At 34.1% G+C, this 26,895-nt stretch overlaps 1 protein-coding gene across 2 annotated transcripts in view; it reads right to left on the bottom strand.

The window, feature by feature from the left end:
* LOC118269558 (uncharacterized) overlaps nt 1–26,895 on the bottom strand; it is a 470,493-nt gene that overhangs the window by 175,161 nt on the left and 268,437 nt on the right. Inside the window, exon 5 of one of the 2 annotated variants that reach the window (XM_035584705.2) lies at nt 639–2,560. The exons of the other annotated variant lie outside the window; for it this stretch is intronic. Coding sequence (XP_035440598.2) covers nt 765–2,560 — 1,796 coding nt within the window. The 3' untranslated portion in view covers nt 639–764. Of the gene's footprint in view, nt 1–638; nt 2,561–26,895 lie in introns of those variants that run through there. 2 annotated transcript variants of the gene reach the window in all.

Below are 26,895 nucleotides of genomic sequence, written 5' to 3'. Positions count from 1 at the left end.
TTATTTTTTACCAACCGAAGTTTTTTTAACTGTAGATAGTGTGTGGGAAATGTACCCATAAAACGTTGTACAGCAGCCAGTTAAACCACTAAGTAAACTGTGCTTTATTAATATTTAATGCAATTTTTCCTCTAAGATGATGCTCGGTGACATGCTCGGTGAATAGCCAGCTAGCTAGCTAAACACACGGTGCTGTCGGTTACATTCTAGAACGTTTGGTTTACTTCTTTGCTTATAAGGTGACTTACTAGGCTCTAAGCCACCTGCCTGTGCAGGCGTAACTTAACGCGAGTTTCTAACGTAATACTATTTGGGACTATGATTATGTTCATTATTTATCTTAACTATAATATCATCTATAGTATAGATCGCAGCTCGACATCCTTTGTGATGAGCTGTGCTACAAAACCATCGGGTTTTTGCACCATTTGTTGTTTGACGGCAGAAACGGTAACCGCCAATTGAAATTATGTGTCTGCTTCTCTTAGATTCCAAAAATACTGGTTCTGTCAAATAAAAAGGAAAATTTTTGTTTTAAATATCTTTAAATATTTTTAGGTTTTAAAAGAAACTGTTCGTAGATTAAAAGCGTAACTGTTCAGTATTAATAAGAACGTCCATCAAAAATAAAACAAAAATATTTAAGGCAATGTTTACTTACAGCCAACATCGTCAACAAAATATAGTTTAACAAAACCACACGAACATATTTTTAACATCATTAAAATTCTTAGTACAATCCTAAATATGAATTAAAGTGACGATTACTTCAAGCATTTTAAACAAAGGATAACTTTATGCTCGCCACATACAGACTTCTTGCATTTACAACAAATTAATTTAGACATTCTCTTTTTCTTGTAAGAACAAAATGAACAATATTTACGTTTTTTGGGCTCTGATTCATCTTCTGTCATGTCGTCATCTAAAGATAGAGGTTTATCGAGAATGAGACTTATATGTTCTCGTGCAGATCTCTTTAAAGTAGTTACTTCAATTCTCGTCTCCATCCAAGGCTTAGCCAAATCTGCACTAAGTTTCTTCATAAACTCCCGTCTGCTCAAAGGTTTTTGGTTCGTATTGATCATATTTTGTATATAAATTATGGCTGAATTTACAAATGCCATATTTAATATTCCGTAAAACACGGCCATTGGCCATCTGTTGGTTTTACGGCTACATGACATTGCTGAACACAATCGGTCAAATGTTTCTACTGCTGTTTTTGTTTGATTGTAGAAATGATATATGTCTGGTTTGCCGCTTGAGTTATTAATCATTTTACTTTCATCACAAGAGGATAATAGATAAATTATCTTACCAGAACTTGGTTTATAAGATACAAGTGTCAATGGGCCATCATATACAGACACCGTGCTTCCAATAGGTCGTGACTTAGAATTTTTCATTTTATCTGGGATTTCTAGTTTATCTGACCGCATAGCGCCCACTAAAGTCAATTTATAAGGTTCTTCTATTAAATTTTTGGCAAGCGGTACAGATGTAAACCAGTTATCGCAAGTTACATTTCTGTTTGATCCATGAATGCTTGCAGACAATTTCTTGACATAATACTCACCAAGTGGCATACTTCCAGTATTTGTTCGACTTCCAATGTATGGCTCAGCGTCGATCATGTACTTAGTGGTTGCGTCGCACATCATTGGAAATTTAATTCCATATTTGACAGTCTTGTTTGGGATATACATTTTAAACGGACATTTACCTCTAAAGCCTACCATCTGTTCATCAATGGTTACTTCGGATCCCGGAACATAATTTATTCGACATTGTCTTATGAACAGGTCCCAAACATTTCTTATAGGAATGAAGGGATCATTTGGTCGCATTGCCGGTCGAAGACTCTTGTCATCCGTTCTCAAGCATCTTACTAAAAATTCAAATCTTTGTTTGCTCATGACTGAAATGTAACGCGTGCCAGAAAGAGTTGTATCAAATAACTCATCTACTGATAGATGGTTGTCTTTCATAGCTGCAGTAAGGACCAAAATTCCTATAAGTGCTCGGACCTCTAAATCTGTCGTATCCCTTTCAGTTGCCGGTATGTTTCTTTTGTTTTGGCGCTTGAAGGACATTTCAACGTTGGTCCATTTCACGATTTCCGCAATTATTTCGTCTGTTATGAACTGATTGAAAATTAGTACAGGATCAAATATATTCTCGCAAATGCGAGATGGGCTTCCAGATTTATGGGTGTCTTTTACAACAGGAGTCATTTGAGATGTTTGGCTCTTTGTTGTTAACCATTCATGTCCATCGTTACCGCGAAGAATATTTCCCGGCACATTATATAGCTGCTCTATGTCATCAGACCCCGAAATATGAGTGTATAATGATTCTGAGCGAGGTTCTGTTTTGATAGCAGTAAAATTTTGTAACGGGTCAACTTCATTGGTGACGTAACGGTTATGATCTTCATTCAGAACGTTATCTTCAACTTGGCTGTCCTCGTCCTCAGATGCTGATCCAACCTGGTCTTCGGCATTTAAAATTACCAAAATATCATCATTTTTTATTATTTCAAGTTTTAGTTTAATATCTGAAACAACAAAATACAAATTATGCACATAAGTAGAAAGAAAAGCTAGGTAATTGACAAAGCCGAAAATTACTTCGCAGGTATCATTTACGGAAATGTATACAGTGTGTTACCGTAGTACTTAAGCGTAATCTCTTACAGTTGATGTTGATGGTTTTATAGGAGTTATACAGTTCCAAATTATTGTTAAAAATGAAAATGACATGAAAATTAGTCTGGAACTTGTTCACTAGAATAGAAAAAAAATAATAATACTTTATGTTATATTTATAAAATTAATTTATTGTTTTACGATTGTGGAATGTTTTTTTATCGTTCTCTTATATATTTTGTCTTTCGAATGTCAGACAATGTACTTTTCAGTACGAGGGCATAAAGTTTAAGAATACAAAAATGTCGAAACATCCCTTCGCCGTATATATACAATACATAGCCGATTTTTTGGGGCAGTCCCAACCCCACTCCTGGTTTGAGCATCTATTTTTAAGCACCTAATTATACCCATATTGTTGAATATGGTTAGTGTGAAGAATCACCCACCTTATTCACAGGCATCTATACATTAAGCCTATTCAAAAAAAAAAAACACAAAAGTTACCGGCGTCATTATCATCAACCAAAAGTTAACAATTCTGTCGGTTGAAAGTCAAAATTTAGTTTCAATAAACTTCAATGTGACACTGCTCTCAACCAATCCAATAAAAATAAGGAGGATAATAAGCTGCCACGATGCTCAATAACGCGGGAGAATAATGATTTGTAAAATAAAAGTTAAAGCTTTTTGAAGAAACAGCCAGGCGCTCTGTGCGCTCAAATGGGAATATGTACTCAGATTCTTGTACACCTATGGTTATGTTTGTCATTGACTCTCACTATAATATCGTCAATCGTATACAAAGCTGCTCGGCAACCCAGATGATGATGTTTATTGCAGAACCATCTGGTCTTCGGCCCAGTTCGGCGGTGGCGATTGAATTTGTATCCATGGTAAACCATCACACGGCCTCCTCCCTTGGTTTCAATGTAGAATGGCTCTATAAACAAATAATGACTAGGTGTTCAACTGAATGTCCAAATAAATAAATAAATAACCATGTCGATTCCAGTCTCTGGCTCAGTTTCGCGATGACGAGTGAACCTGTTTCCATCGTAAAGAATCATGCGACTTCCTATTCTTTATGAGATGAGAACTGGCATTAAATACAAACATAATGTATATAGTTCCAATAATTACCTGTCAGTCTTCAAGGTATGTTGAGAGAAAAACAAAGCAGTTTGATTAAAGTTGCAAAAGGTGTAGACTACCCCTTTGTATATGGTTTATTTTACAAAATTTTGCACAGAACATTTTGAAGCATCGGAATTCGGAAACATAAATATATACACAACTATAAATATTACAATTTAATAAAAAATATATAACACAAATAGTAAAAATACAAAGAATAAAGTATGAAGATTGTAACTAATTAAAACAAAGCATTCTCAAATTTTGTGTCAGATTTAAAAATATTTTCAGGCATATTGTCAGATAATACCTAATTAATGTGCAACAGTCATTTTGCTCTCCGTTTAAAACTGAGAAACTACCAAATACATACATGGCAGCCCCATGTCAATTGAAAATATTATCATAACCAAAAGTATTAAAACAAACAAACAAATGTGGGAGTGCCATACTTCGGCGTGAATGGGCCCGGACCGACCGGAGTGATACCACGGACTCACAGAACACGCGAAACAACGCTTGCGTTGTGTTTCGTTGTACGAGTGAGGCCCAATTACCAACCCTTCCCAATCTTCTCAATTCCCTTAAATTCCTAACCCCCAAAAGGCCGGCAACACACTTGTAACGCTTCTGGTGTTTCGGGTGTCTACAAGCGGCGATTGCTTACCATCAGATAAACTATCTGTTGTACCGGCTAAAACCGTAAAAACATACATCCCTTCACTATAAATTTGTTGAAAAAATTAATCACACGCAGTAGTTTTGTTCCTATCAGTGGTTGTGCTCGTTCACGACTTTAACAATAACATTGTCAACTGTGAATAAAGCGGCTCGGCAATTCTTATGTGTATTTCTAGTACAATGCCACCTGGTCTTCGGTCCATTGGAACGGTGACGAGTGAAGTTATATCCTTCGTAAACGATCATTCGACCCCCATTTCTAGACTGGGTGAACACTGCAACTATAGACAAAATGAATGTGGTTACAATGGGGTAGATGACTAATTTTTATTATAATGTCCGTCTTGTACATTATTTTTAAAAATTAGACACGTATTTTCTATTTTCTTTCGGAAACAAATACTTTCGTAGATGTGACGTAGAAATGACGTATTTGCTCCATGTCTTAAACTTTGAATCGTTTTATCTAAGTATTTTCTTCTTATATGACACAATAAAAAATACGTGTCTAATATTTTTTCATTACCTAATTGACGGATTAAATAGATACTCTGTCATCATCTCTATTACCTTACCAATGATAGTAATTTATTGTGGAGAATATAGAATAATAAAAAAAATTACTATCATTAGAACTTCGACGGGATATTTACCATGTTTATTTATGTCTATGAATTTCCGATATTTCAGCACTGTTGCAAGCGCCAAGATAACGATTCGGTAGAGTTAGTGAGAGAGTGACCATGTCAGTTTAAAAACTAATAAAAAATCACTTTAAACTTCTGTAAATCGTTTATTTAACAAATTTTACGTAAAACATTCGGCAAAGTATCGAAATTTCGAAACCGGTGTCGATGAACAAAGTAATAAAACAAAACAAATAAATAGAGATGGACATACCAGCCACCTGGGGCCTTAGTCTGCTTTTACAATTGTGTCAGAGAGGGACGGAGCTACACAACCTACATAGCTCCGTCTCTCTTGCACTGCTCAGTGATCGACCATTCTAACACAATAGTAATAGCAGACTAAGGCCCCTGGATGATGACGGATCCATCATCGTAAAATATTTTTAGCAGTCATATAGCGACTCAGTAAGCTCGTTTTGCAATCGTGTTCGTTATTTACTTTCACTATAATGTCGTTGATGGTGGTCAAAGCAGCTCGGCAAGGTTCATAGTGTCTACTACAGTGCCATCTGGTTCTTATTCCAGATTTGCGGTGACGCGTGAACCTGTACCCATCGTAAAAAATCATACGACCTCCTGTTCTTGATCGGATGAAGACTGCAACTATTGACAAAATTAATGTTGTTACAAAAATACGTTCATAATAATATTCTTTTATAAAAAAAGTTAAACGTAAAACAAACTAAAACGTTAAACAACTCCAAGTTAAAACTCGTTCTTGTTTTACGTTTCGAGTTTCGTTTCTCAAGTTTGTTTTACGTTTAACGTAATCGAAATGAGCGCATTCAGTGCTCTCATTGGTTGGTTAATTCGAGCCGGCCAATCAGAGCGCCGAATACGTTCTCGTTTCGATTTCGTTAAATGTAAAGCAAACTCGTACTAAGGGTGCAGGCAGCAAACGTGGACATTGACTCGAATGAATTTTGTGATGACTTTAATTTTATTGAAAATATTTAATTTTATGTACCTACCTGTATGTAAATATTATTTGTACATACATATATTTAAGTAAAAAAATATACCAATTTCTGAAAAAAATAAGTAGAAAGGTAGAATAGGTGTGAGGGAAAATTATGAAAAATAAATAGTCTATGCACTCCATGTTTTATTGTTCAATTATAAAAAAATAATTAAAAAGAAAAATTAGGCATACACATACAATGTGTGGCGGATTGATTCCATTCCCCGATTCCCCAACAACCAATTCCTAACGTAAATAAATTAAATTAAAATTAAATAATTAAATTTGTAACGCCTCTGGTGTTTCGGGTTTCCATTGTCGGCGGCGATTGCTTACCATCAGGTGATCCGTCTGCTCGTTTAGCGGCTTATACCATAAAAAAAACAAACAATAAATCTTACCCTCCTCTAAGAGTAATTAAAAAATACAGCTTACGTGTAAATCTTAATGAGTTTGTTTGTTTGAACGCGCTAATCTCCGGAACTACTAGTCCGATTTGAAAAAAAAAAAAAATTATTGGATAGTCCATTTATCGAGGAAGGTTATCTCTATAAAACATCACGCTACAATCATAAGGATACGAGCAGAGCGGGTGAAACCGTGCGAAAGTAGCTGCCTGATAAGACTTGAAACTAGTTCTTGAATACTTAACGAATAATTATTTAAATTAATTTAGTGCGTACAATAATTCTACTTAAACACGGAACATCAATCACAGTCTTACATTAGGTCATGGTTATGTACATTATTTAGTTTCACTATAGTATCGTCGATAGTAAAGAAAGCGGCTCGGCAACCTTTAGTGTGTCTACTGCAGTACCATCTTGTTTTAACACCCGTTGCACGGTGACGTATAAACTTATATCCATCTAAGAACAACATGCGGCCTCCTGATTTAGTCTCGACGACGATTGGCTCCACTGAAAACATATTATAATGTTTATATGACATCAGTATTCTATACAGTTCCTATAGTGCTAAGAGTTCTCATTATTTTAATTGCACACTCTCGTAACTGCGGAACACTTTTGCAAGTGGCGCCACGGATCGCCATTTGCAAAAAATGGCCGCCACAGATGAGACAATATAATATGTAGGTTATAAAGAACAATTATAAAGAATACCTGCTATATACAACATAACAAGTTCTGTTTTTTAAAGAAAAATGAAAAGCTTTCTGTATAAAAGCATTTAATAAATAGTACATAGATATGTCGGAATACGTAGAGAATAATTAAATTTTGTGATTGTAAAATTATTAAACGAGTGACTAGTTCTGCTAAATATTAATATAGAGTTGTAAAAGTCTTTTAAAATGGACATAGTATAATACAGGCATACCTGTGAAGCATATATTATGGCTCACCAATGTACACGTCATTACATCAAATTAATCTAAAATATCGTATTTCTTTACACGATTTTCAATTCCATCGCTTTGTATTAAAGTCGATATTGACACTACATTTTTTTTTCAGACAAATTTTAATTTAAAACATAATTCATTATGTTGGTTTGATTGGCCTGCTCATATTACCTAACCAATCAGGGGCTAAACGCGGTAACGTAAAAAAGCTGGCTCTAGTCCTTCTGGCATATAATAAGGAATCAAGTGTAAATCAGTCTTCAAAATTTGTTCTTCTTAGCTTTTTCTTAGTTTTTAGGTTGGGAAGAAGAAATGTCTTATTAATCCCTGGAGCAAGACTTCTCTGTCTTTATCTGAAAATTAACAGCATAAATATAAGTTGTTTTGTATAAATAATATAAACAATGTTTAAAAAATATAAGTATTGTTTCAACAGCTTACCAGTATTGGGATCTGATGAAGAGCGGCTAAACAAATTAATGTAATTCATTTTACATTAGGTACTTATTATTTTGATCTTGTATAGGTTAATATAAAATCAAAGTCAAAGCCATGGCATTTATTTTAATTAATCCTTATTTAGGCCCTTTTGAAACGTTAAATTGAATTGTCCGTTAATCTGTCTGTCAGTCAAGCTAGGTGCTTGTAAAAATTATAAAAGTTTATTTTTTGCTAAGTTCTACATACGACTAAATGCGACTGCTGAGCAAGAGGTCTCGGGTTTGATTAAGTAGTAATCGGTTAAAGTAATTACTACTGAGTCTTTTTCGGTTTTTCACAAAAATCTTAATCGAAGCATGGAGTCGGGAATTGTGCCCAATACATGGTAACAGGGTTACCCCATATCACATGGGACTTATAACCAAAACGGTAAAAAAGTGGGTGTACATTGTACAGTGGCATTACGTACCGTAATGTGCACCTCAGCCTACCCCTTTGGGGATAAAAAGACGTGACGATTCATATGTTATAAAAAGTAGCCAACTAGTACCAGTTTCTGCTAATATTTTTTTGGCTTTGAATGATTATGTTTCATTATCATTCTGACGATTTCTCCGCATATTGTGTAGAAGAAGGCAGTACATCCGTGTTTGTGGTGTGTGGAACAGAACGATCGTGTCCTATCTCCCAGTGTGCGATGGCGAGCATATCTATATCCATCTATTATTATTAAAGGAGCCCCTCTTTGTGAACGACCGTAAATTATATTATCTGTAAGAAAAATGTTGAATTTGTTATAGTTTTCATTGGCATTAATAAGAAATCTTATTAGGTCTAGTACCTAATAAGAACCAGTGAACACTGTTTTGCCTTGGAATATTTGTTCTAAGAAAAAAAAATATAAATTAATTTAATTGTATCATACTTATCTTCAATTTCCATAAATCATCAAACTATGACACTGTGGCGACACATTGACAAGTGACAAGTGACAGATGACAGAAGTCGCGCACATAGACTATCGACGAGCAAATCGATGGATGACGTCACAAATATCCTGCATCGCACATATGAAGTTTACATGCGAAATAACACGGATAGAAAATCCCAACGAACAACAGTTGGGCAGAAAGCCCGCCAGGCTGATCACCTCGCCTGGTCGGAGGATCCTCCTTTTCTTAGGGAACTTTACTCTCTGTTCCCTAAAGTGGTGACCCCGACGTGATTGAAACCAACCTTCACGGAGCAGATCAGCACCGTCATCCTCATCGCCATCTCCCTCACCCATCACTTCTCCGCTGAGCGGTAATTAAGTCGCAGCCAACCAGCATCCTCGGCCTCATCAGGGACCACCACACGCTACATCGAAGATATGCAGCCTGGTTCTTCCCTACGGCCTCATCAGCGTCTAGGCACAGCACTCTGCACACGGTCTGAGGACGTCTTCCTCCCGTCAACGCAGACGCCAGCCACTACGCACCTACCCTCGCAGCATCTATTCCCCGACTCACTGTGGGACACTGCGAGCTTCACTACTCCGACTCACTGGAGTATCGCCCTGCACCGCTCACCCGACTCACTGTGCATTTAGCGGCACAGTTCCGACTCACTGGAACTAGGGAATTTCTACACTGGCTCTGGCACCGCTCATCTCAAGCATCGACAGCCGTCTCAACAGGATCGACCTCCGGTCTTGGGGGGGAGTGATGTGGCGACACATTGACAAGTGACAAGTGACAGATGACAGAAGTCGCGCACATAGACTATCGACGAGCAAATCGATGGATGACGTCACAAATATCCTGCATCGCACATATGAAGTTTACATGCGAAATAACACGGATAGAAAATCCCAACGAACAACAGTTGGGCAGAAAGCCCGCCAGGCTGATCACCTCGCCTGGTCGGAGGATCCTCCTTTTCTTAGGGAACTTTACTCTCTGTTCCCTAAAACACCACCGAATCCGTTAAAGTACCAACTTGACATTGTGTTAAAATCAGATTCTGAACATTTACCATCAAACTTATGTATCCTATGTGCTATCAGATAAAGGTTTAGAAATTTGGAAATAAAAGAAGTTATTGTAACAATATTTTTATTTTTACAATAACTATACCTAGTGTAAAAATAAAAAAGCTCTAGCAGCAGAATACAGCACGCTGCTCATGAGTCCCTGTATGACTCGAAACTAGTAGAGCTTTTCTCTATATATTTACGTGAAGAAACTTGTTTTTAGTTAATTCTATGTTATTCTTATTATCTAATTTATTTGTAGAGGATCATATAACATGATCATTCGATATTTTGACGATTTCATCGCCTATCGTGTATAAGGCAGCGTGGCACCCGTTTTTATGGTGAGAAGAGCAGTACCACCGTGTTTTGAGGCCTATGGTCCGATGTCGCGCAAATCTAATCCCATCTATTATTATCATAGGAGCTCCTCTCTGTGATTTAGCGAAGAAAATTCCTGCAAAAAATAATAATGTGCTTAAAAAGAGAGGTAATTTATACTAAGTATTGAACGTTTTGTATTAATTGTAATAGTTTAATCAAATATTTCAGTTGAATAAAGTAAAAAACAAAAAGTCTTCAAAAAAGAGAGAAGGAATTAAAAATAAAAAGTAAAAATAATAAAAAAATATACGGCGTGTAGTAGGATAGGGTAGAACAGGTAAATTTTAGCAATGTTAATTGCTATTAAAACGTCTTACTCAGACACATTTAATGATTACTCAACCCAGTCCGTAACAATTGTTTTTGATACAAAATCGTTACTAAGGAATAGTTTAAGTAATCATTATATGTCTCTGAGTGCGGAGGTTTGTATTTATTTGTAATTGACCCCAAATACTGGAGACAAAAAAAAACGCTCGATGTGAAACACATTTTATTACCTATTTTACTAATACATATTTAAAAAAATAGACAATTGTGTTATATATGAGCAAGTCAAAGCATTTAAATGAAAATAAAAAAAAAAACATCCGTAGTATTATTTTAGCGCAAAAAATAAAAACTTAAAATTGAACTCTTTGTACTTGCTTCATAGATTCACAAATGTTTTCGTTTCTCATGGTTATGTGTGTCAATTTTTTTGACGATTGTATTGCCTTCTGTGTACAAGATAGCTTTGCATCCTTTCTTGTGGTGTGTAGAACAATACCACCTCGTTCTGTTTCCCTGTTGACGGTGACGAGAGAACTTAAATCCATCTAACAATAATAATAGGGAATTCTTTTGTGATATTCCGTAGGTAATCTCTGTAACAACGATCAAAAACTTCTTATCATTGGATATTGTACATATTATTATTAACTATATAAGCTTTTAGTAACAACAAGCATTTTCCAGGTGAATTTGTACTCCATTTTTTAAGCATTTTTATTTTTTTTTAGAAGAATTAATTGATCCCTATTGAGTTTTGTGATAAGCTACACATAACTATCTTAGCTTATCTTTTTTTGTCACACTTGCAACGTTTACGTTTAAGCAACTACATTTTACTTTGCAACAAGCTGGGGATTGGGGAATGAAGAACATAAGCTTATAATAAAATCGTATTTTTGTTGTTATTTATTTATTTGTTTTTGAACAAAGCCTCTAGCAAGTCTCAACTAGCACTATTTTACAGTATTTTTTACTATGTGTTATAAAAATATTCATTATTTAATTAATTAAGGTTACACCTAGCTACATGGTACGATGAATTTATGGCTGCCTGATTTCACGGGCAATAAAAGATGAAAATAAATAATGACAAACGGAAAAATATAATCAATAAAAATACAAGTGAAACTTTTAATAACAACATTTATTATAAAATTTCACACATTTGCACTATTTGGACATAGTTCATACCATATTATTGTGCTTGCACTAAAGGTAAAAAAAATTACGTGGATCCTCACAACTTTTTATCCTATGTACTTACTGGTTGTAATTACAAAATTCCAAACAAAACAAACGTTAGTTTAACACACAAAAACAACCTATTCTGTAGATCACTAGAGCCAAAATGATCCAAGGACTTCTACTGCCTTGGGAAAGGCGATAGGGAGTGTCACACTCTTACTGACTGAAAATCACACCGTTCCTACTCCCGCTTCGAGCCAGAGCCCCGGTAACCTTTGCGGTTCTCCGCATACATACATAACCTCACACCTGTCTCTCGGCAGAGAAAATGCTAATTGTTACGAATCTTACATACCTCTTTCGCTTCATCAACAGTCATCAGTCTTTTTATGCATGCTCGTCGGTAAAGGGTAAAAGTACCATCATTTCTATGGTTAAGGATTCTCCGCAGTGCAGTTAACTGTCCATTATCCGATTAAGAGTTAATTGTTAGTCATTATCATGGTATAAGGCTCAGGGTACATTGTGCTATGATTATGACATTCATATTTTTTTACAATTTCACCCCCGATTGTGTGCAAGGCTGCTTTGCATCCTTTCTTATGGTGGGATGAACAATACCACCGTGTTTTGGGCCCACGAACGCGGTGACGGGAGTATCTGTAGCCATCTACTATGAGTATTGGAGCTCCTCTCTGTGATGTGCCTTGGATAATATCTGTAATTACAAAAAAATAATAGGCTTGTTTTCAGTAAGAATAAATCGTGTACTCGTATATTGATAAATAATTATAATAATTATGTAGATAAACTAAGTGTATAAAAACAATAAAAAATATTTTTAGAAAATTAAATCGGTAAAATATGGCATCTAATTATGTGACATTAAACACCATACGTCAAAATAAGTGAAGTTCCTTTATTTATTAAATTCACTTTACACTGACAAATTGACAGTCGATGTGTCGAGTGTAACGTCATTCAAGTCGTCATGTCTTTTTTTTTACTTTATAAATTAATAGACTAGAAATAAATTATGATTTTATCATCTACAATTTTTACTTTATTGGCATTCTTTGTTTTTTGCTTTGGTCAGATCCGCAAAGTTAAATTAATTCTTTACTCTATACACGGGGTAAAAACGTTACTTATAATATATAGGTACGATACGCTATAACATTTTTTATTAAGATAGTATCTATAGATACATAGCAACATAAAACTTATTTGTCAATCACAAACATTATAATATTTACGTATGTTAAAAAATATTTTTAATTTTCGAGTCCATTATCAATCTAATAACTTTTGCATTAGCTTTACCTGCTTTCCCGTGGGATAAAAAGCCTGTGTGCTACTCTCCATAATCTACATCTATAGATGTTTGTTTGTATTGTATTGTAGATTAAATACAATGTAGATAATCTACGTTATTCTAGACCGTAATCTACATCTACCTTGTTCCAAATTTCATCCCGATCGCTTTAGACGTTTCGATGTAAATGAATAACAAACATACTTACACACAAACTCAGTCACATCCTTTCACATTTACTATATAATATACCAGTTGGTGGCTATCCGCATTCAGGAGCTCCTGCGATCTTTATCTGGTCGTCTGTCCATCTTGTAGGTATATGTCTTATGCTGTACTTGCTGTTAAGCGGGCTCCATTCAAGAACCTTTTTGGCCCATTAGCCTTGTATATTATAATTCCTTTAAATTCATTTTGTAAGTTAGTATAATTTTAAGGCAAATAAGCTCGATAGAGTGCTCCGAAACTTGGATATTCGAGTGTGTGAATGATATTTCCCACCGGTCGTTCTGTGGAAAATAGTAAATATTTAGTTACACTTCCTACTTTAAGACCAGCAAAATTGTGGTAAAAAAGATCTTTTTTTTAACTTTAAAGTGAAACCAATATAAACTGACCTTTAAATGTGCAGAATGATGATGCGCCTAGTATCATGCTGTGTAGGAGAGTCGTGCTTCAGCACGAACGGGCCAGCTCGACCAGAGTAATATCACGATGTCACAGAAAACTGACGTGAAAAACAACGCTTGAGTTGTGTTTAAAAACTCGAGTCGCCAGTAGCAGCGTAAAAGTCGCTGCGTCGTGTGTCGCGAAATGCTGTTCATTGAACATGAGCCTCTAGCATGGCTTGAAATTGGTCAACTTCATAAATGATATAACATGAATAATAAAAAAAATGCTTTATTGCTACATACATACAATATTTTAGTATATATACTATTTATATATTTGCCTACAAAAAAGGTAACTGCTAGTGATTACATGCCAACAATTTTAGATATGCACAGACGTATCAAAGTATTATATATATACGTATATGTTATTTATGTATATGTTCTTCAATAGACATGTATTTTTATTACATTTTAAATCTATATTTAATTAAAATATACACAAATATGAATATTTAAAAAAAACATATGTTTTTATCAAAACGCTGCTGCATGTTTTTTAATATTTTTTTTTTACTGATAGAATACACATTAGTCATGAGTTACTCATGATCATAACTGGAATGATTGTGACTATTATTGACCTTCACAATAACATCCTTGTAGGTGGTAATGGATGTTCTACATCCTTTTTTAGTAGAGGCACAGATCCAACGGCTCTTGGACCCCGTCGTCACTTGATGGTAGAAGTTGAATCCGTTTAGGGTTAGTACTCGAGCACCTCTTTTGGAAGTTAAGTATACAGCTGCTGAAATAAAATACTGTACCGTCAATTTACAAATACCACTAACTGCCGTACTCAGAGACATTTAATGATTACCTAAACTATTACTTAGTAAAGATGTTGTTCCGAAAACAATTGCTAAGGAGTGACTTAAGCAACCATTAAATGACTGAGTGCGGCGGTAAATCTACTTCGTAACACGACTAGTTTCAAGCCATCGCAGGAGCTCATAATCATGAGCAGCATTGCGCGTCAAGCGTTGAGGCTAGAGTCGCCTAGCCAAATGTAGTTGGTAATAGTTACACGCTCAAAGTAATTTAATATTGACTGTGATTTATATTTATGTTTTACGAGATACAATAGAAAAAGAAATAATTTTAAAGTCTTTTTATTTTGAATACACGTTTTAAGTTCGATTAGCATGTCGTGGTGGCTCGGAGGTTTAAGACTTCTCATGCATGAGAATGCGTGTTAGAAACCTACCAACAGGACAAGTACAAATGTGACAGTTTGGTACAGTCGACTACAAAACTTTAAAAGTCAATAGGGGTTTTATTTTTATCAATTTTTTTTAAATGGTGATTGTGATTATTATTGCTTTTGATAATGATACCCTCGTATCTATCTATACTAATATTATAAAGCTGAAGAGTTTGTTTGACCGCGCTAATCTCCGGAACTACTGGTCCGATTTGAATAATTCTTTTTGTGTTGGGTAGAACATTTATCGAGGAAGGCTATAGGCTATAAAACATTACGCTATGACCAAAAGGAACCAAGCAGAGCGAGTGAAACCGCGCGGAAGTAGCTAGTATGTATATAACTACCCGACATTTAAGTCTTGAGTGAGAGCCACATAATTAGCGACTCTTGAGTCCTACCGTTTGTTGGTAGTAGAAGGTGAAACCTTCTAGCATTACTATGCGAGCACCTCTCTTAGAAGTTGAGTAAACAGCCAATGAAAAAAGAATATGCATCTGTAATAACTTCTTACCTTTATATTATCTTGGGGTTTTCTTGCATGTATTTCTTGAGTTGAAATTATACAACACTTAATTGTTATTAGTTTTAATATAAAAATACCATATACAATCATGATGCGAGCACTGCCTAACCTAAGCGACCGATATTAAGAGCCATTTACCGCCGTACTCAGAGTCATTTGATGATTACTTAACCCAGTCTTTAGCAATTGTTTTCGGAACAAAATCGATACTACGGAAAACTTAAAGTAATCATTAAATATTTCTGAGTACAGCAGTAAGATAGTCTATGTATACGATAATTAAAATTAAAAAAATGTTGGCATGCATTTTTTGGTCATTATACAAATATTCCTTTACAATTTTCTAAAAAGTAATATAATGAAATGGTAGCCAAAATTACTTTTTAAATAAAACAAGGTACACACTTTAAAAAAACAAATTATTGAGATCATAATATCATAGTGATATATCACCTCAAACTTAACGTAACTTAATCTTACATTGGTATCTCAAACTTATATCACTAACCGCCACACTCAGAGTCATTTAATGGTTACTTAAACCAGTCCTTAGCATTTGTTTTTGGAACAAAAAGCGTTACCTACTAAGAAACAGTTTAAGTAATCATTAAATGTCTCTGAGTACCGCAGCAAGTTACATTTTTGGTATGATCTTGACTATCTTGAGTGATTGTGAAAATTGTTGAGTTTGACAATTTTATCCTCGACGGTATATATACACGCCCGGCACCTGTTCTTTGTATGAGCGCCACATATCCACCGACTTTTGGGTCCTTTCGTCATTTTGTGGAAGAAATTGAATCCCGCCAGTGTTATTCTTCGACCGCCCCTTTTGGTAAACGTGAATACTGCTTCTGAAAAAAAATTAACCACTCCTTAGCAACTTTTTTTGACCAAGTACTCTATAGTTTAATGTTTTATAGCTTTCAGTTTTATAAAATCATAAGTAAATACTTTATGGTATTAGAAGTATAATTTTTGACTGCCTCGATGGACGAGTGGCTAGTGCGATTGTTAAGCGTTGGGCAAAGTATTGCTGGGGTTTTCGGTTTTCCGAAAAAGAATTCAGTAATTTATTTTTCAGTAGAAGCACGAAGTCTAGAAATGTGGCCGCTCACTCCCTAATACATGGAAGTTATGAAATAAATTGTGAAAAGTGGGTGTACATTGTACAGCCTACCCCTACGGGGATAAAAGGTGTGACGATATAATTTTTATTTCATTATCTACAGGTCATGACAGTCCGTTGATCGACAGTTGGACTACAGGCTTTAAAATATAATTCGTTGACTATGAGCCTCCTCTACCTTTATAATTCATGGGTGTTGCACATCACCGTGTAAAAGGTTTTGGTTAAGACAGAGTTTTGCTGCCCGATCTCTGTATATCAACTGGCATCGTCGGCTCATATGCCAATCGCGGGAAGAGTACGGAGTTACTAATGAATTCTCATCTGCCGTTTAACAATAATTTATTATTTATATAACAGTAAATTACATTATAAAAAATACTTATTTGTCTACTTATCTAATCATATAAAATTTGGACATGTTCAATTGTACATGGACATGTAATGAGGAAGAAGGACAATGGTGACAAATCGAGTGTTGATTTAATATGTGGAGGAACAGAAAGAAAGAGATCAAAGAAAGGATTATTTTAAAAAAGGAAGTTTTGTGACATTTTTTGGCATCTGGACAGGACATATTGGAAAAGGAACAAGAAAATATCAGCGGGCTTAGTACCAGTTAGTTTTACTTTAAACGAAATCGAAACGAGAGCGTGTTCGGCGCTCATTGGTTGGTTCATTCGTACAGGCCAATCAGAGCGCCGAACGCGCTCTAGTTTCATTTTCGTTCAACGTAAAGTAAACTCGTACTAAGGGTACAGCTCATAACTAAGCTTCCGAGACACTCAGAACATTTCTAATAACTAGATAGAATGAAGATACGGTTGACAGTTTTTTTGATGCGAAAAGCTGAAGGTCGAGAGAACTTTTCGTCCATCTGTGACAATCGGGTTGATATTGATGATGATGATGATGAATGAGGTTAGTTAACTATCCATTATGAACATGTAAGTTATTAATCTTGACTATTTCTTCTCCTATAGTGAACAGAGCGGCTCTACAGCCTTTACTCCGGTGTGTAGCGCAGTACCATCTAGTCTTTTCTCCCGTGTCGTAATGGCGAACAAATTTGAACCCTTCTACTACGATCATACGAGCGCCTTTTGGTGAGTAGGTGAAGTACACTGTGGCAAGAAAAGGATTTTTTTGATCTGTCAATACGTTGGGACTGAACGCAAGAACGGGAAGCTCTCTGCTTATATTGTTAGCTACATGGTGCATATGGTGTTAAAATGAACTAACGATATTAGTTGCAAAGTTTATTCATACTATAATTATAAAAAAAAATCACACAATTGAATACTTTAATACGCTATAGTAGTAACGGCACTTAAAAAAGTAGTGTTAAATATTTTCCCTCTTACAATAAATCACATTTTTAGTTAGCAAATCTTAGTAAAAAAGTATATTTTGATGTTCTATTATATCCACAATAAAGGACAAATTGATAATTATCAAAAGAGAAAAAACAAACTAGTACAAAATGGCTTGTGTGAGGCGTAAAAACCTAAAAAAAAACTACACTAGGTTAGAAACTTAAAAGTAAATTAGGAAATGAGTCCTTAACACAAAGGAGTTTAAAGCTATCATAGATAAAGGTTAGTATAAACTCTTACAATAATATTATCTATATTAATTACTGTTAAATAGTCCATGAAATCTGGACATCAGTACCTATCCATTCATTTAACTAAACTGCATACTCACGTGTTTGTATTGCATTTGTATTTGCATTCATTCTTGAGTCACGCACGTTGCTTGTGAACATGAGTCCCGGTGTCACTTGAAACTAGTAGAGCTTTTCTCGAAAAGACGTTATTTTTGTTATTAAAAAACTTTGCCACACACTAGGATTTTCTCCTGTGTCGTGGGTGCGTTTACAAACAAACAGGTTCACATACACATGACACCCAGACCCGATACAGTTCACGTGAATAAGCTATTACAATTAATTCAGTTTATTTTAGGATACATAGTTATTATACTAATATTAGAATCAATTATCTGGAATTTTGGGGTTATGATTATGTATATTATGTACTTTGATAAGCGTGTTGTTTACTGTGAATAATACTGCTTTGCATCCGAATTTGTAATCAGTGGCACAATACCAGCGGGTTTTCATTCCTGAATCCATATGTCGCCGGAACATGTATCCTTGTAGCCATAAGCATTTTGCTCCCCTTCGTGTCACGGTGAAAATTGGTCCATCTGTGAACATTTAATTTTAATATAAAACTTATAAGTATAATATATGAGTTGAACTATTGTATTGTGTATAATGTATATTAAAATTCGAAATTATAATTAGTTTTAATTAGTATTTATATTAAAATATTTTGTTGATTAAGTCATAGACAAAAAATGTAACGTGGAAATTGCTGGTCGTAGAAAGATTTAAAACTTTTCGGTGAATATACAGGCGGACTTTTAAGACATTGTGACGTAACGAGTAAAACCAGGTTTTTGTAAATATGTACGACTAAACGTTTATTGTTTTATTTTTACCATCACCTGGAAGATGCTCCTAACTGAATGAAATCCTCTTCCTAAAGGGAGCTAGGCAGGTATTTAGAGAATACAGCTACCAGAATCTACTTCCGTGATTAGTCATAATTTTAGCCATCTACCTCATTGTAGATGAAAATAATACACGATCATCTATAATACATATATTACAATATAATACGTATAAAATATTATATATACAGATCAAAAATATTCTAAAATAAGTACTAAAACTTATTTATCTAAAATAATCCAATATATTATGTAATCTATACTACATTATATGTATAATTTATCCTAATATCGGTGGTTATTTCGAAGATCAATTACATAAATGGGAATAATTAGTGCAACCCCAATACAACATATTGATTTTATATCATAAAGATAGATTACACAAACACACATTGGTTTAAAAAAATATCATAATGAATATACAAGCCAATGATGAGATCGAATTTATAATAATATAGAGTCAAAGTGTAGCTTATGGATTTTTCGGGGTTTTTATTATGACTACAGTTGTATAGTAATATATTGCAGTTTCTTTCACTTTGGATACTAAAATAGTCTAAGTAATAGTACCCAGCGCTATGGTCAAATTTTGTCATGATGGAAATATGTTTGCACATGAAATCAACCCATTAAATGTAAAAAAACCGACCCATTAAATGTAAAAAAAAAGCTTTAAAAGTATCTGCCACGGCTTTAATGAGAGGCAATGTTGTTTGAAGATAATAAGTGAGTAACAAATAAGTTAAAAAAATAGTAGTGAGTTAAATGAGAAAATACACAATACGCAAACTTACCCCCACCACGACAAAATCTTACCGCGTTTCGTGCCGGATATTACACGTACGATACTAAACAAAGCATGAGTGCGTGGCCAACCATTTTACGTCAATAAGTTGCACTCCCACATTGGACCAAAAAATACATTTATTAGGTCTACACGACTACACATCGAGCTAAACAAATCCACTTTATCATGACCCCAATTTGTATCATCTATTCGCATATCCGACGGTCAGTTTAGTCTGGTTAAGCATAGCAAGGTGTGTTTGTATATATGTTCATGTAAAACCTTCAAATATTATGATTTTCTTCTTCAAGATTTGAATCACCATTTCGTAGGTGGTGGGTGATTATGTTCCGTATAACATCTGACTATCATTTGACCTATCGTATATATAGCTGCTTTGCACTTCGAATGGCGCTGTTTTGAGCACTGCCAACGGATTTTATGTCCTCTAACTTTATGTCGAGTGAATTTATATCCTCTGAAAGAGAGAAATCGACCCTCTTCGTATATAACGGAATGATCTGTAAAATAAATTGTACATATATTAGTGTCTAAAGTAGTATAAAGATTGGTTTAAAACATAATATATTATTATTTTTACCAGAAGATATTTTATGATTGTTGTTCACAGACGTATTCTGCCTACCCCTATGGGGTTACGTATGTATCTTCACGGTTGTCGTCGACCATAAAATTCCATAGGTTCCTATAGTGGGTATGAAGTAAAAATGTATCATATAATATTCCAAAATGTATTTTTTTAAATTATTTAATCAAATACACACATTACAGTATTGATAATCGTAAATGATAATACTGAAGCTTAAGAATAATGCACACACAATCACACATTGTAATAAAAAAATATAAATAAATAAATTAAAAACAGTTCATATTTTGGTTATACCCATTTTATCCTTATAGAAAAGCAGTTTCTGCATTTGGTTAAAAACTTTCTCGTCACAAAATACCTAATAATTATGAGTATCATATAATTTTCGTATCACAAAAAAGTAAATGTACCTACTACTATGTACTTGTAGTACCTATTCTATTGATAATTTCGTATATTCCAAAATCACATAATTTATCATAATTATCACAAAAAGTACGAAAACAACCATGATTTTTTATTCCAAACTTATGTATAATATAAAATTAATAAAAACAGTACTTTGTCCGACTTTAGAAGAATGAACAGCCTAAAATGATATAATACTGCATGGTTACAACGTATATTTATCGTTTTATATCGTATACAGACACATTAAGTGACATTATATGCTATACCTAGTATATCGACAACGATATGTTATATTATATCCACATACTACGAGTACCTACTACTAAAAAGACTAGCAAGTTTTTATAAAAATATGCCAATATAATAGGCCTTAATTGATATAATCATACACCTAACAAAAATCGCATCATTACATGAAAGTTACGTTCTATTTATTTTAAAATCACACACACACACACTGTGGTTAACTAAATAATCGCAAAATTGCAACACACGGATTTATGAAACAGCGCTCATACACGCATCGTAAAAGTAAAACACGCGATTTAATATTTATCGCGCGACACAAGTCGTAGTACGACACCACGGCGCATTATGTGCCGCAGATTTAAGCAATATATTTTTCTACACACACATGTATTTTAAAAAAGCAATCCATACACATGGGTAGACTCCCAACGCACTCTGTGCATTTTTTTTTCAGGGGGTAAAATCATCCAATGACTTCTCTCGCCAGGGCAAAGCGAGAGGGAGTGTCAGACTCTTACTGACTAAAACCCACCTCATCCCTACTCTTGCTTGACGAGCACTCTGTGCATCACATTGAGGTTCTTACTTTCTTACATTCCAAAATCACATAATTTATCATATCACAAAAAGTATCCAGTATACCATGATTTTTTATTCCAAACTTATGTATAATATAAAATTAACCAAAATAGATCTTAGTCCGACTTTTGAAGAATGAACAGCCTAAAATTATATAATACTGCATTGTTACAACATACATCTATCGCTTTATATCGACAATAAGTGACATTATATACTATACCTAGTATATCGACATCGATATGTTATATTATACCCACATTCTACGAGTACTACTAAAAAGACTAGCAAGTTTTTGAGTCAACTTATTTCATAAAAATATATCGAAACATTAGGCCTTAACTGATGTAATCATACACCTAAGACAAAATCGCATCACATGAAAGTTTTAAAATCACACACACACTACGATTAATAAATTAATCGCAAAATTGCAACACCTGGATTAATGGAATAGCGCGCACACACGCGTCATAAAAGTTAAATACGCGATTTAATATTTATCGCGCGACAAAAGTCGTAGTACGACGCCACGGCGCATTATGTGCCGCAGATTTAAGCAATATATTTTTCTGCACACATGGGTGGACTACCAGCGCACTCTGAGCATTGCATTGCAGTTCTTACTTACTTACATTTCAAAATCACATAATTTATCATATCACAAAAAGTATCCAGCATACCATGATTTTTTATTCCAAACTTATGTATAATATAAAATTAACAAAAATAGTACTTATTCGACTTTTGAAGAATGAACAGCCTAAAATGATATAATACTGCATGGTTACAATGTACATCATCGATACCGATTTGTTATATTACATCCACATAATACGAGTATCTACGACTAAAAAGACTAGCAAGTTTTTGGGGCAACTTATGTCATAAAAATATGCCGAAACATTAGGCCTTAATTGATATAAACATACACCTAACAAAAATTTCTGCATACACATGTATATTAAATACGCAATATAATATTTATCGTACGACAAAAGTCGCACGACGCCACGGCGCATTATGTACCGTACTGCTGCTTTAAGCAATATATTTTTCTGCACACACATGTATTTTAAAAAAGCAGTCCATACACATGGGTGGACTACCAACGCACTCTGTGCATTGCATAGTGGTTCTAACTATCTTTTTTTTAGAAGAGCAATTTCTGCAATTCATCCGCTTAGTTCTGAGTGATTTGCGCCTACCCCCGGATTTTATGAGCAGAGGGGTACGAGCTAACTTTTTCAAAATGTGACTCTTTTGGAAATATATCGTGGAGTATTCTTCTGTCATCGCTCTTAGACGGGTGTTGACTATCAGCTTCTTCTGTTTGGTCTGGATTGTGTCGTCATCATCATCATAATCACTCGTTTCGTTGACCAATACCTCCACACTGTTGTCTTGGGCGGTAGCTTCTGCAGAAATGTCATTGGTATCTGTAACGAAAAAACATTATTTTATTTTTGTTCGAGCAGATTCTAAGCTTTTTTTAAATATTATTGAAACTACTACTTAAACGGACTATTTATCCAATATACTATTTATTACTAACAAGTCGTTGGTCAGTCAAATTGGACATTTTAATAAAATCCATTATTTAAAATCGAATAAATAATTTATTTTATAATACAATACTCGTTTAAAATATGCAATAATATGAAAACATTTTAAGACTTCCTTTGATTTTTGCAATAAGTATATGTATATTAAAATTTATATTTATAGTCAAAATAATTAACACAAGGCATTGTTGTGTTTGACGCAATATATTAGATTTTTTTTACAATATTTACATAAAATTACATAAAACGAAAAATACATGAGACGGTGACAGTAAAACTTTATACATGAAGCATATCAAATAAGATGTTACTTGTTTTTAAGAAATGCTCACAATACGAAACGACGACATCGTGTGCGTCGGGCCTATGAACACATTTCATTAAACCCTCCTAAGGTGAGCAACCTTGTATATTTTCCAATCATTGATTGCAAAAATCCTTTTTTTTTTTAATAAAATATTTAGCTGCAATTTAACTGGAGATTGCTGTCATATGTATATTTATAAAATTCAAACAATAGATTACGTGCCCAAAACCTGTTTCTAAAATAATCTCTTAAACTTATAAATAATTGATTTTCTTTGCATCTACTTTGAAAAAAAATGAAGAAAATAGATAGATAGAGTATATTATATACCAACTTAATTGGTGGTGGATGGGCTACATGATCAGCAGCACTCAGGAAGAATGGAGTCAAGGCGTGACAATTAAAATATAGAAAGACGAGTTGAAAGTAATATTCTTACTGGACAGCGGTCATCGGAGAAAGAACATACATACAAAACGTCACGCCTGTCTCCCATGGGGGAAGGCAAAGACAATGGAACGCCAATTGCTACGAATCTTACATACCTCTTTCGCTTCATGAACAGTCATCAGTCTTTTCATGCATGCTCGTCGGTTAAGTGTACTTTTAATTACGGAGAAAGAACAATAGAATTTTTGATGGAGAAGGTCTTTGCAAAAAGGCACATTGAGCTTGGACATAATCCCTATTGAATAGAGAAAACTATTACAGCTAATAAGGAAAATTGGTTGGTCCTAATGATTATGCATATTCTTCATCCTGCATACTACATTGTCTACAGTACAGATGGTTGCTCGACATTTGTAGGAACAGTGGCGAGAGCAGCGCCACGTACTCTTCTCATTCCTGGTGTACTTCAAATGGTAAGTGTACCCGCGGTGCATGAGCATCATGTTGCCATGCTTCGACATTAAAAACATCGGCGAGTCATAGCCTGGAAGGAAATAAGATTGGTGTTACTTCATACTCTTAGAAATAATTCTATATTTTATAATGTGTGTGACATACGAACATTTTGCAATGCTCTTTGTCCACATCATTGTATACGATGCTAATGCGTGAGCAATGACCCCAGGCTTGAAATCAGACTGGCATCCGTTTAATGCTACGGTGTTATATGTTTATTTACATTTGTTCTCCACAGACTCTTGGTCCGTGCCCTTGTCATACAATTTGTTTTTCTTTTTACAATAAATTTTATCAATATGGTATCTACCTTACACACTACAATTTACCACAACTATTCAATTATAACTACAAAAATACTTACGATTAACATATTTGTTATGCTACGGTGTTAGAAAGCCTTATGAACACTTTTGTTTGAGACATTTTACTTACTTTTATAGCATGATTAATAAAATATTTACAAATACTACCTTTTTTATATTTCAGGTTGTTAAAAGAAACAATAACCATGGTTTAAATAAAAAACTTATCCATAAATACTCATTTAATGTCATTCATGAACTAATCATAAATACATATATTTAATAAACTTAAAAGTTATACAACTATAATAAACTTTTTTAGAGGTACATTATTGTACTTGCTAACAAATATTGCAACCGTGCAATGTGTAGCGGGTGTGATCCACAAATTGCAGTTTTGGGTCTGGGTGGCACCTGAAATTGTATGTTTGTAAACGCACCCACGATACAGAAGAAAATCCTAAACTATTATTTTCTTTGGATCCATAGGAGTAATTTGGAGTAATAGATGATCTGATTGGCTTAGTAGAATTGGTAGATGGTAGAATAATTTTCTGCTCCTCAGGAGTCTGCAATTCACTCGTCTGTGTCGCTAAAATTAAAGAAATTTTCATTATTATTATAAACAATTTTTAAAAATGTTATAAATTTATAACCATTGTAAAATGTTATTTTCGATCGTATCAGAATACCTACTAGCATAAAAATATTAATCACTTTTTGCGTCCCTAAAAGACATAGGTACCAATTTATTCGGTACCATTGTTTTGGAACCTATAACCCATCTAAAGCAAAGAAACCTTTTTTTCCAATTTTACCAGATTTTTATACGACATTACTTATGTTATGACCCTCACCTGCTTGTATCATCATTTTCAACTTCGATAAACTGATATGCTTCTCTCTTTTCTATATGGATGTCATGTTTCGAGCTCAAGTGCTTTCGCAAACCAGTCGTAGTGCCACCGCTACAGCAGAGAACATTCTGGCAAATATTACACTGCGCGCAATTCTTATCGCTGTTCCTTGAGTAATATTTCCAAACCGAAGATAGCGTTGAAGGAGTCCTCTTGGTTGGTTTATAGGAAAACTCCATTTCTGGATTGGAAGAAAAAACTAAATAAATACATTATTATTTAAGTCAAAGAAAGACATAAAAAAGGGTCATGTCTATTATTCCTTTGGACTGAAACTTCGTCTTCATTTCGTCGCTCATAAAGTGGTTGAGTGATTTTTTATTATCGTTGTAATTTGCTATTTTGTTAGTACCATGGTGGTTTTCCACCAGATATGTGCTATGTAGTTATGCTACAAAGATATTCGTTTTATCTAAGTATTGTTATGTTATAGGACAAAATAAAAAATAATATGTGTCTGTTATTATTTCATTACCTAAATGACGGAACTAAATAGATTTTATTTTTTATTTTTTATACCCCGTCATCATCCCTATTCATGTGTGATTTGAGTCTATTTTAGAAGTATAATAGACATGACATTATAGTCTTGTTTAAGATACTTACTTTCGACATCACTTTTGTTCCAGATATTTCTTTTAACAATGTTTACTTCTATACTATGAGTTCTTTTTAAATGGTATCGTAAAGCTGTAGATCCACATCTTAAGACCTTTTTGCATATTTTACACATTGCATACTCCTTGTTTTCACTCCTGAGGAAGTTATCCCACACAGCAGATGTTTCTCGCCCTTTGTAGGTCGGTTGAAATTCAATGAAGGTAATATTTTCAATATCTTAAACAAAGAAAAAAATTAACGTTAACTATTAAACATTACAATAAGTATAAATGAAAAAAAAATAACATGGTCATTTAGAAAGTGATAAGTTTTAGCTGATTGTATAAGAAAATTTATTTACAATATTAAAATACTTTACACAATTTTACAATTACAAACTAATATATTGTAACTAATATTTACAACAGACTAAAATGTATTGAAATTACACCTTACATTAATAAAAATAGGATTTACATTTGATTAATAACAATGGTTTAATTGTA

This window comes from Spodoptera frugiperda, chromosome 30 (assembly GCF_023101765.2).
Source record: "Spodoptera frugiperda isolate SF20-4 chromosome 30, AGI-APGP_CSIRO_Sfru_2.0, whole genome shotgun sequence".
Classification (NCBI taxonomy): domain Eukaryota; kingdom Metazoa; phylum Arthropoda; class Insecta; order Lepidoptera; family Noctuidae; genus Spodoptera; species Spodoptera frugiperda.
This window is presented reverse-complemented; position numbering and strand designations above follow the sequence as displayed.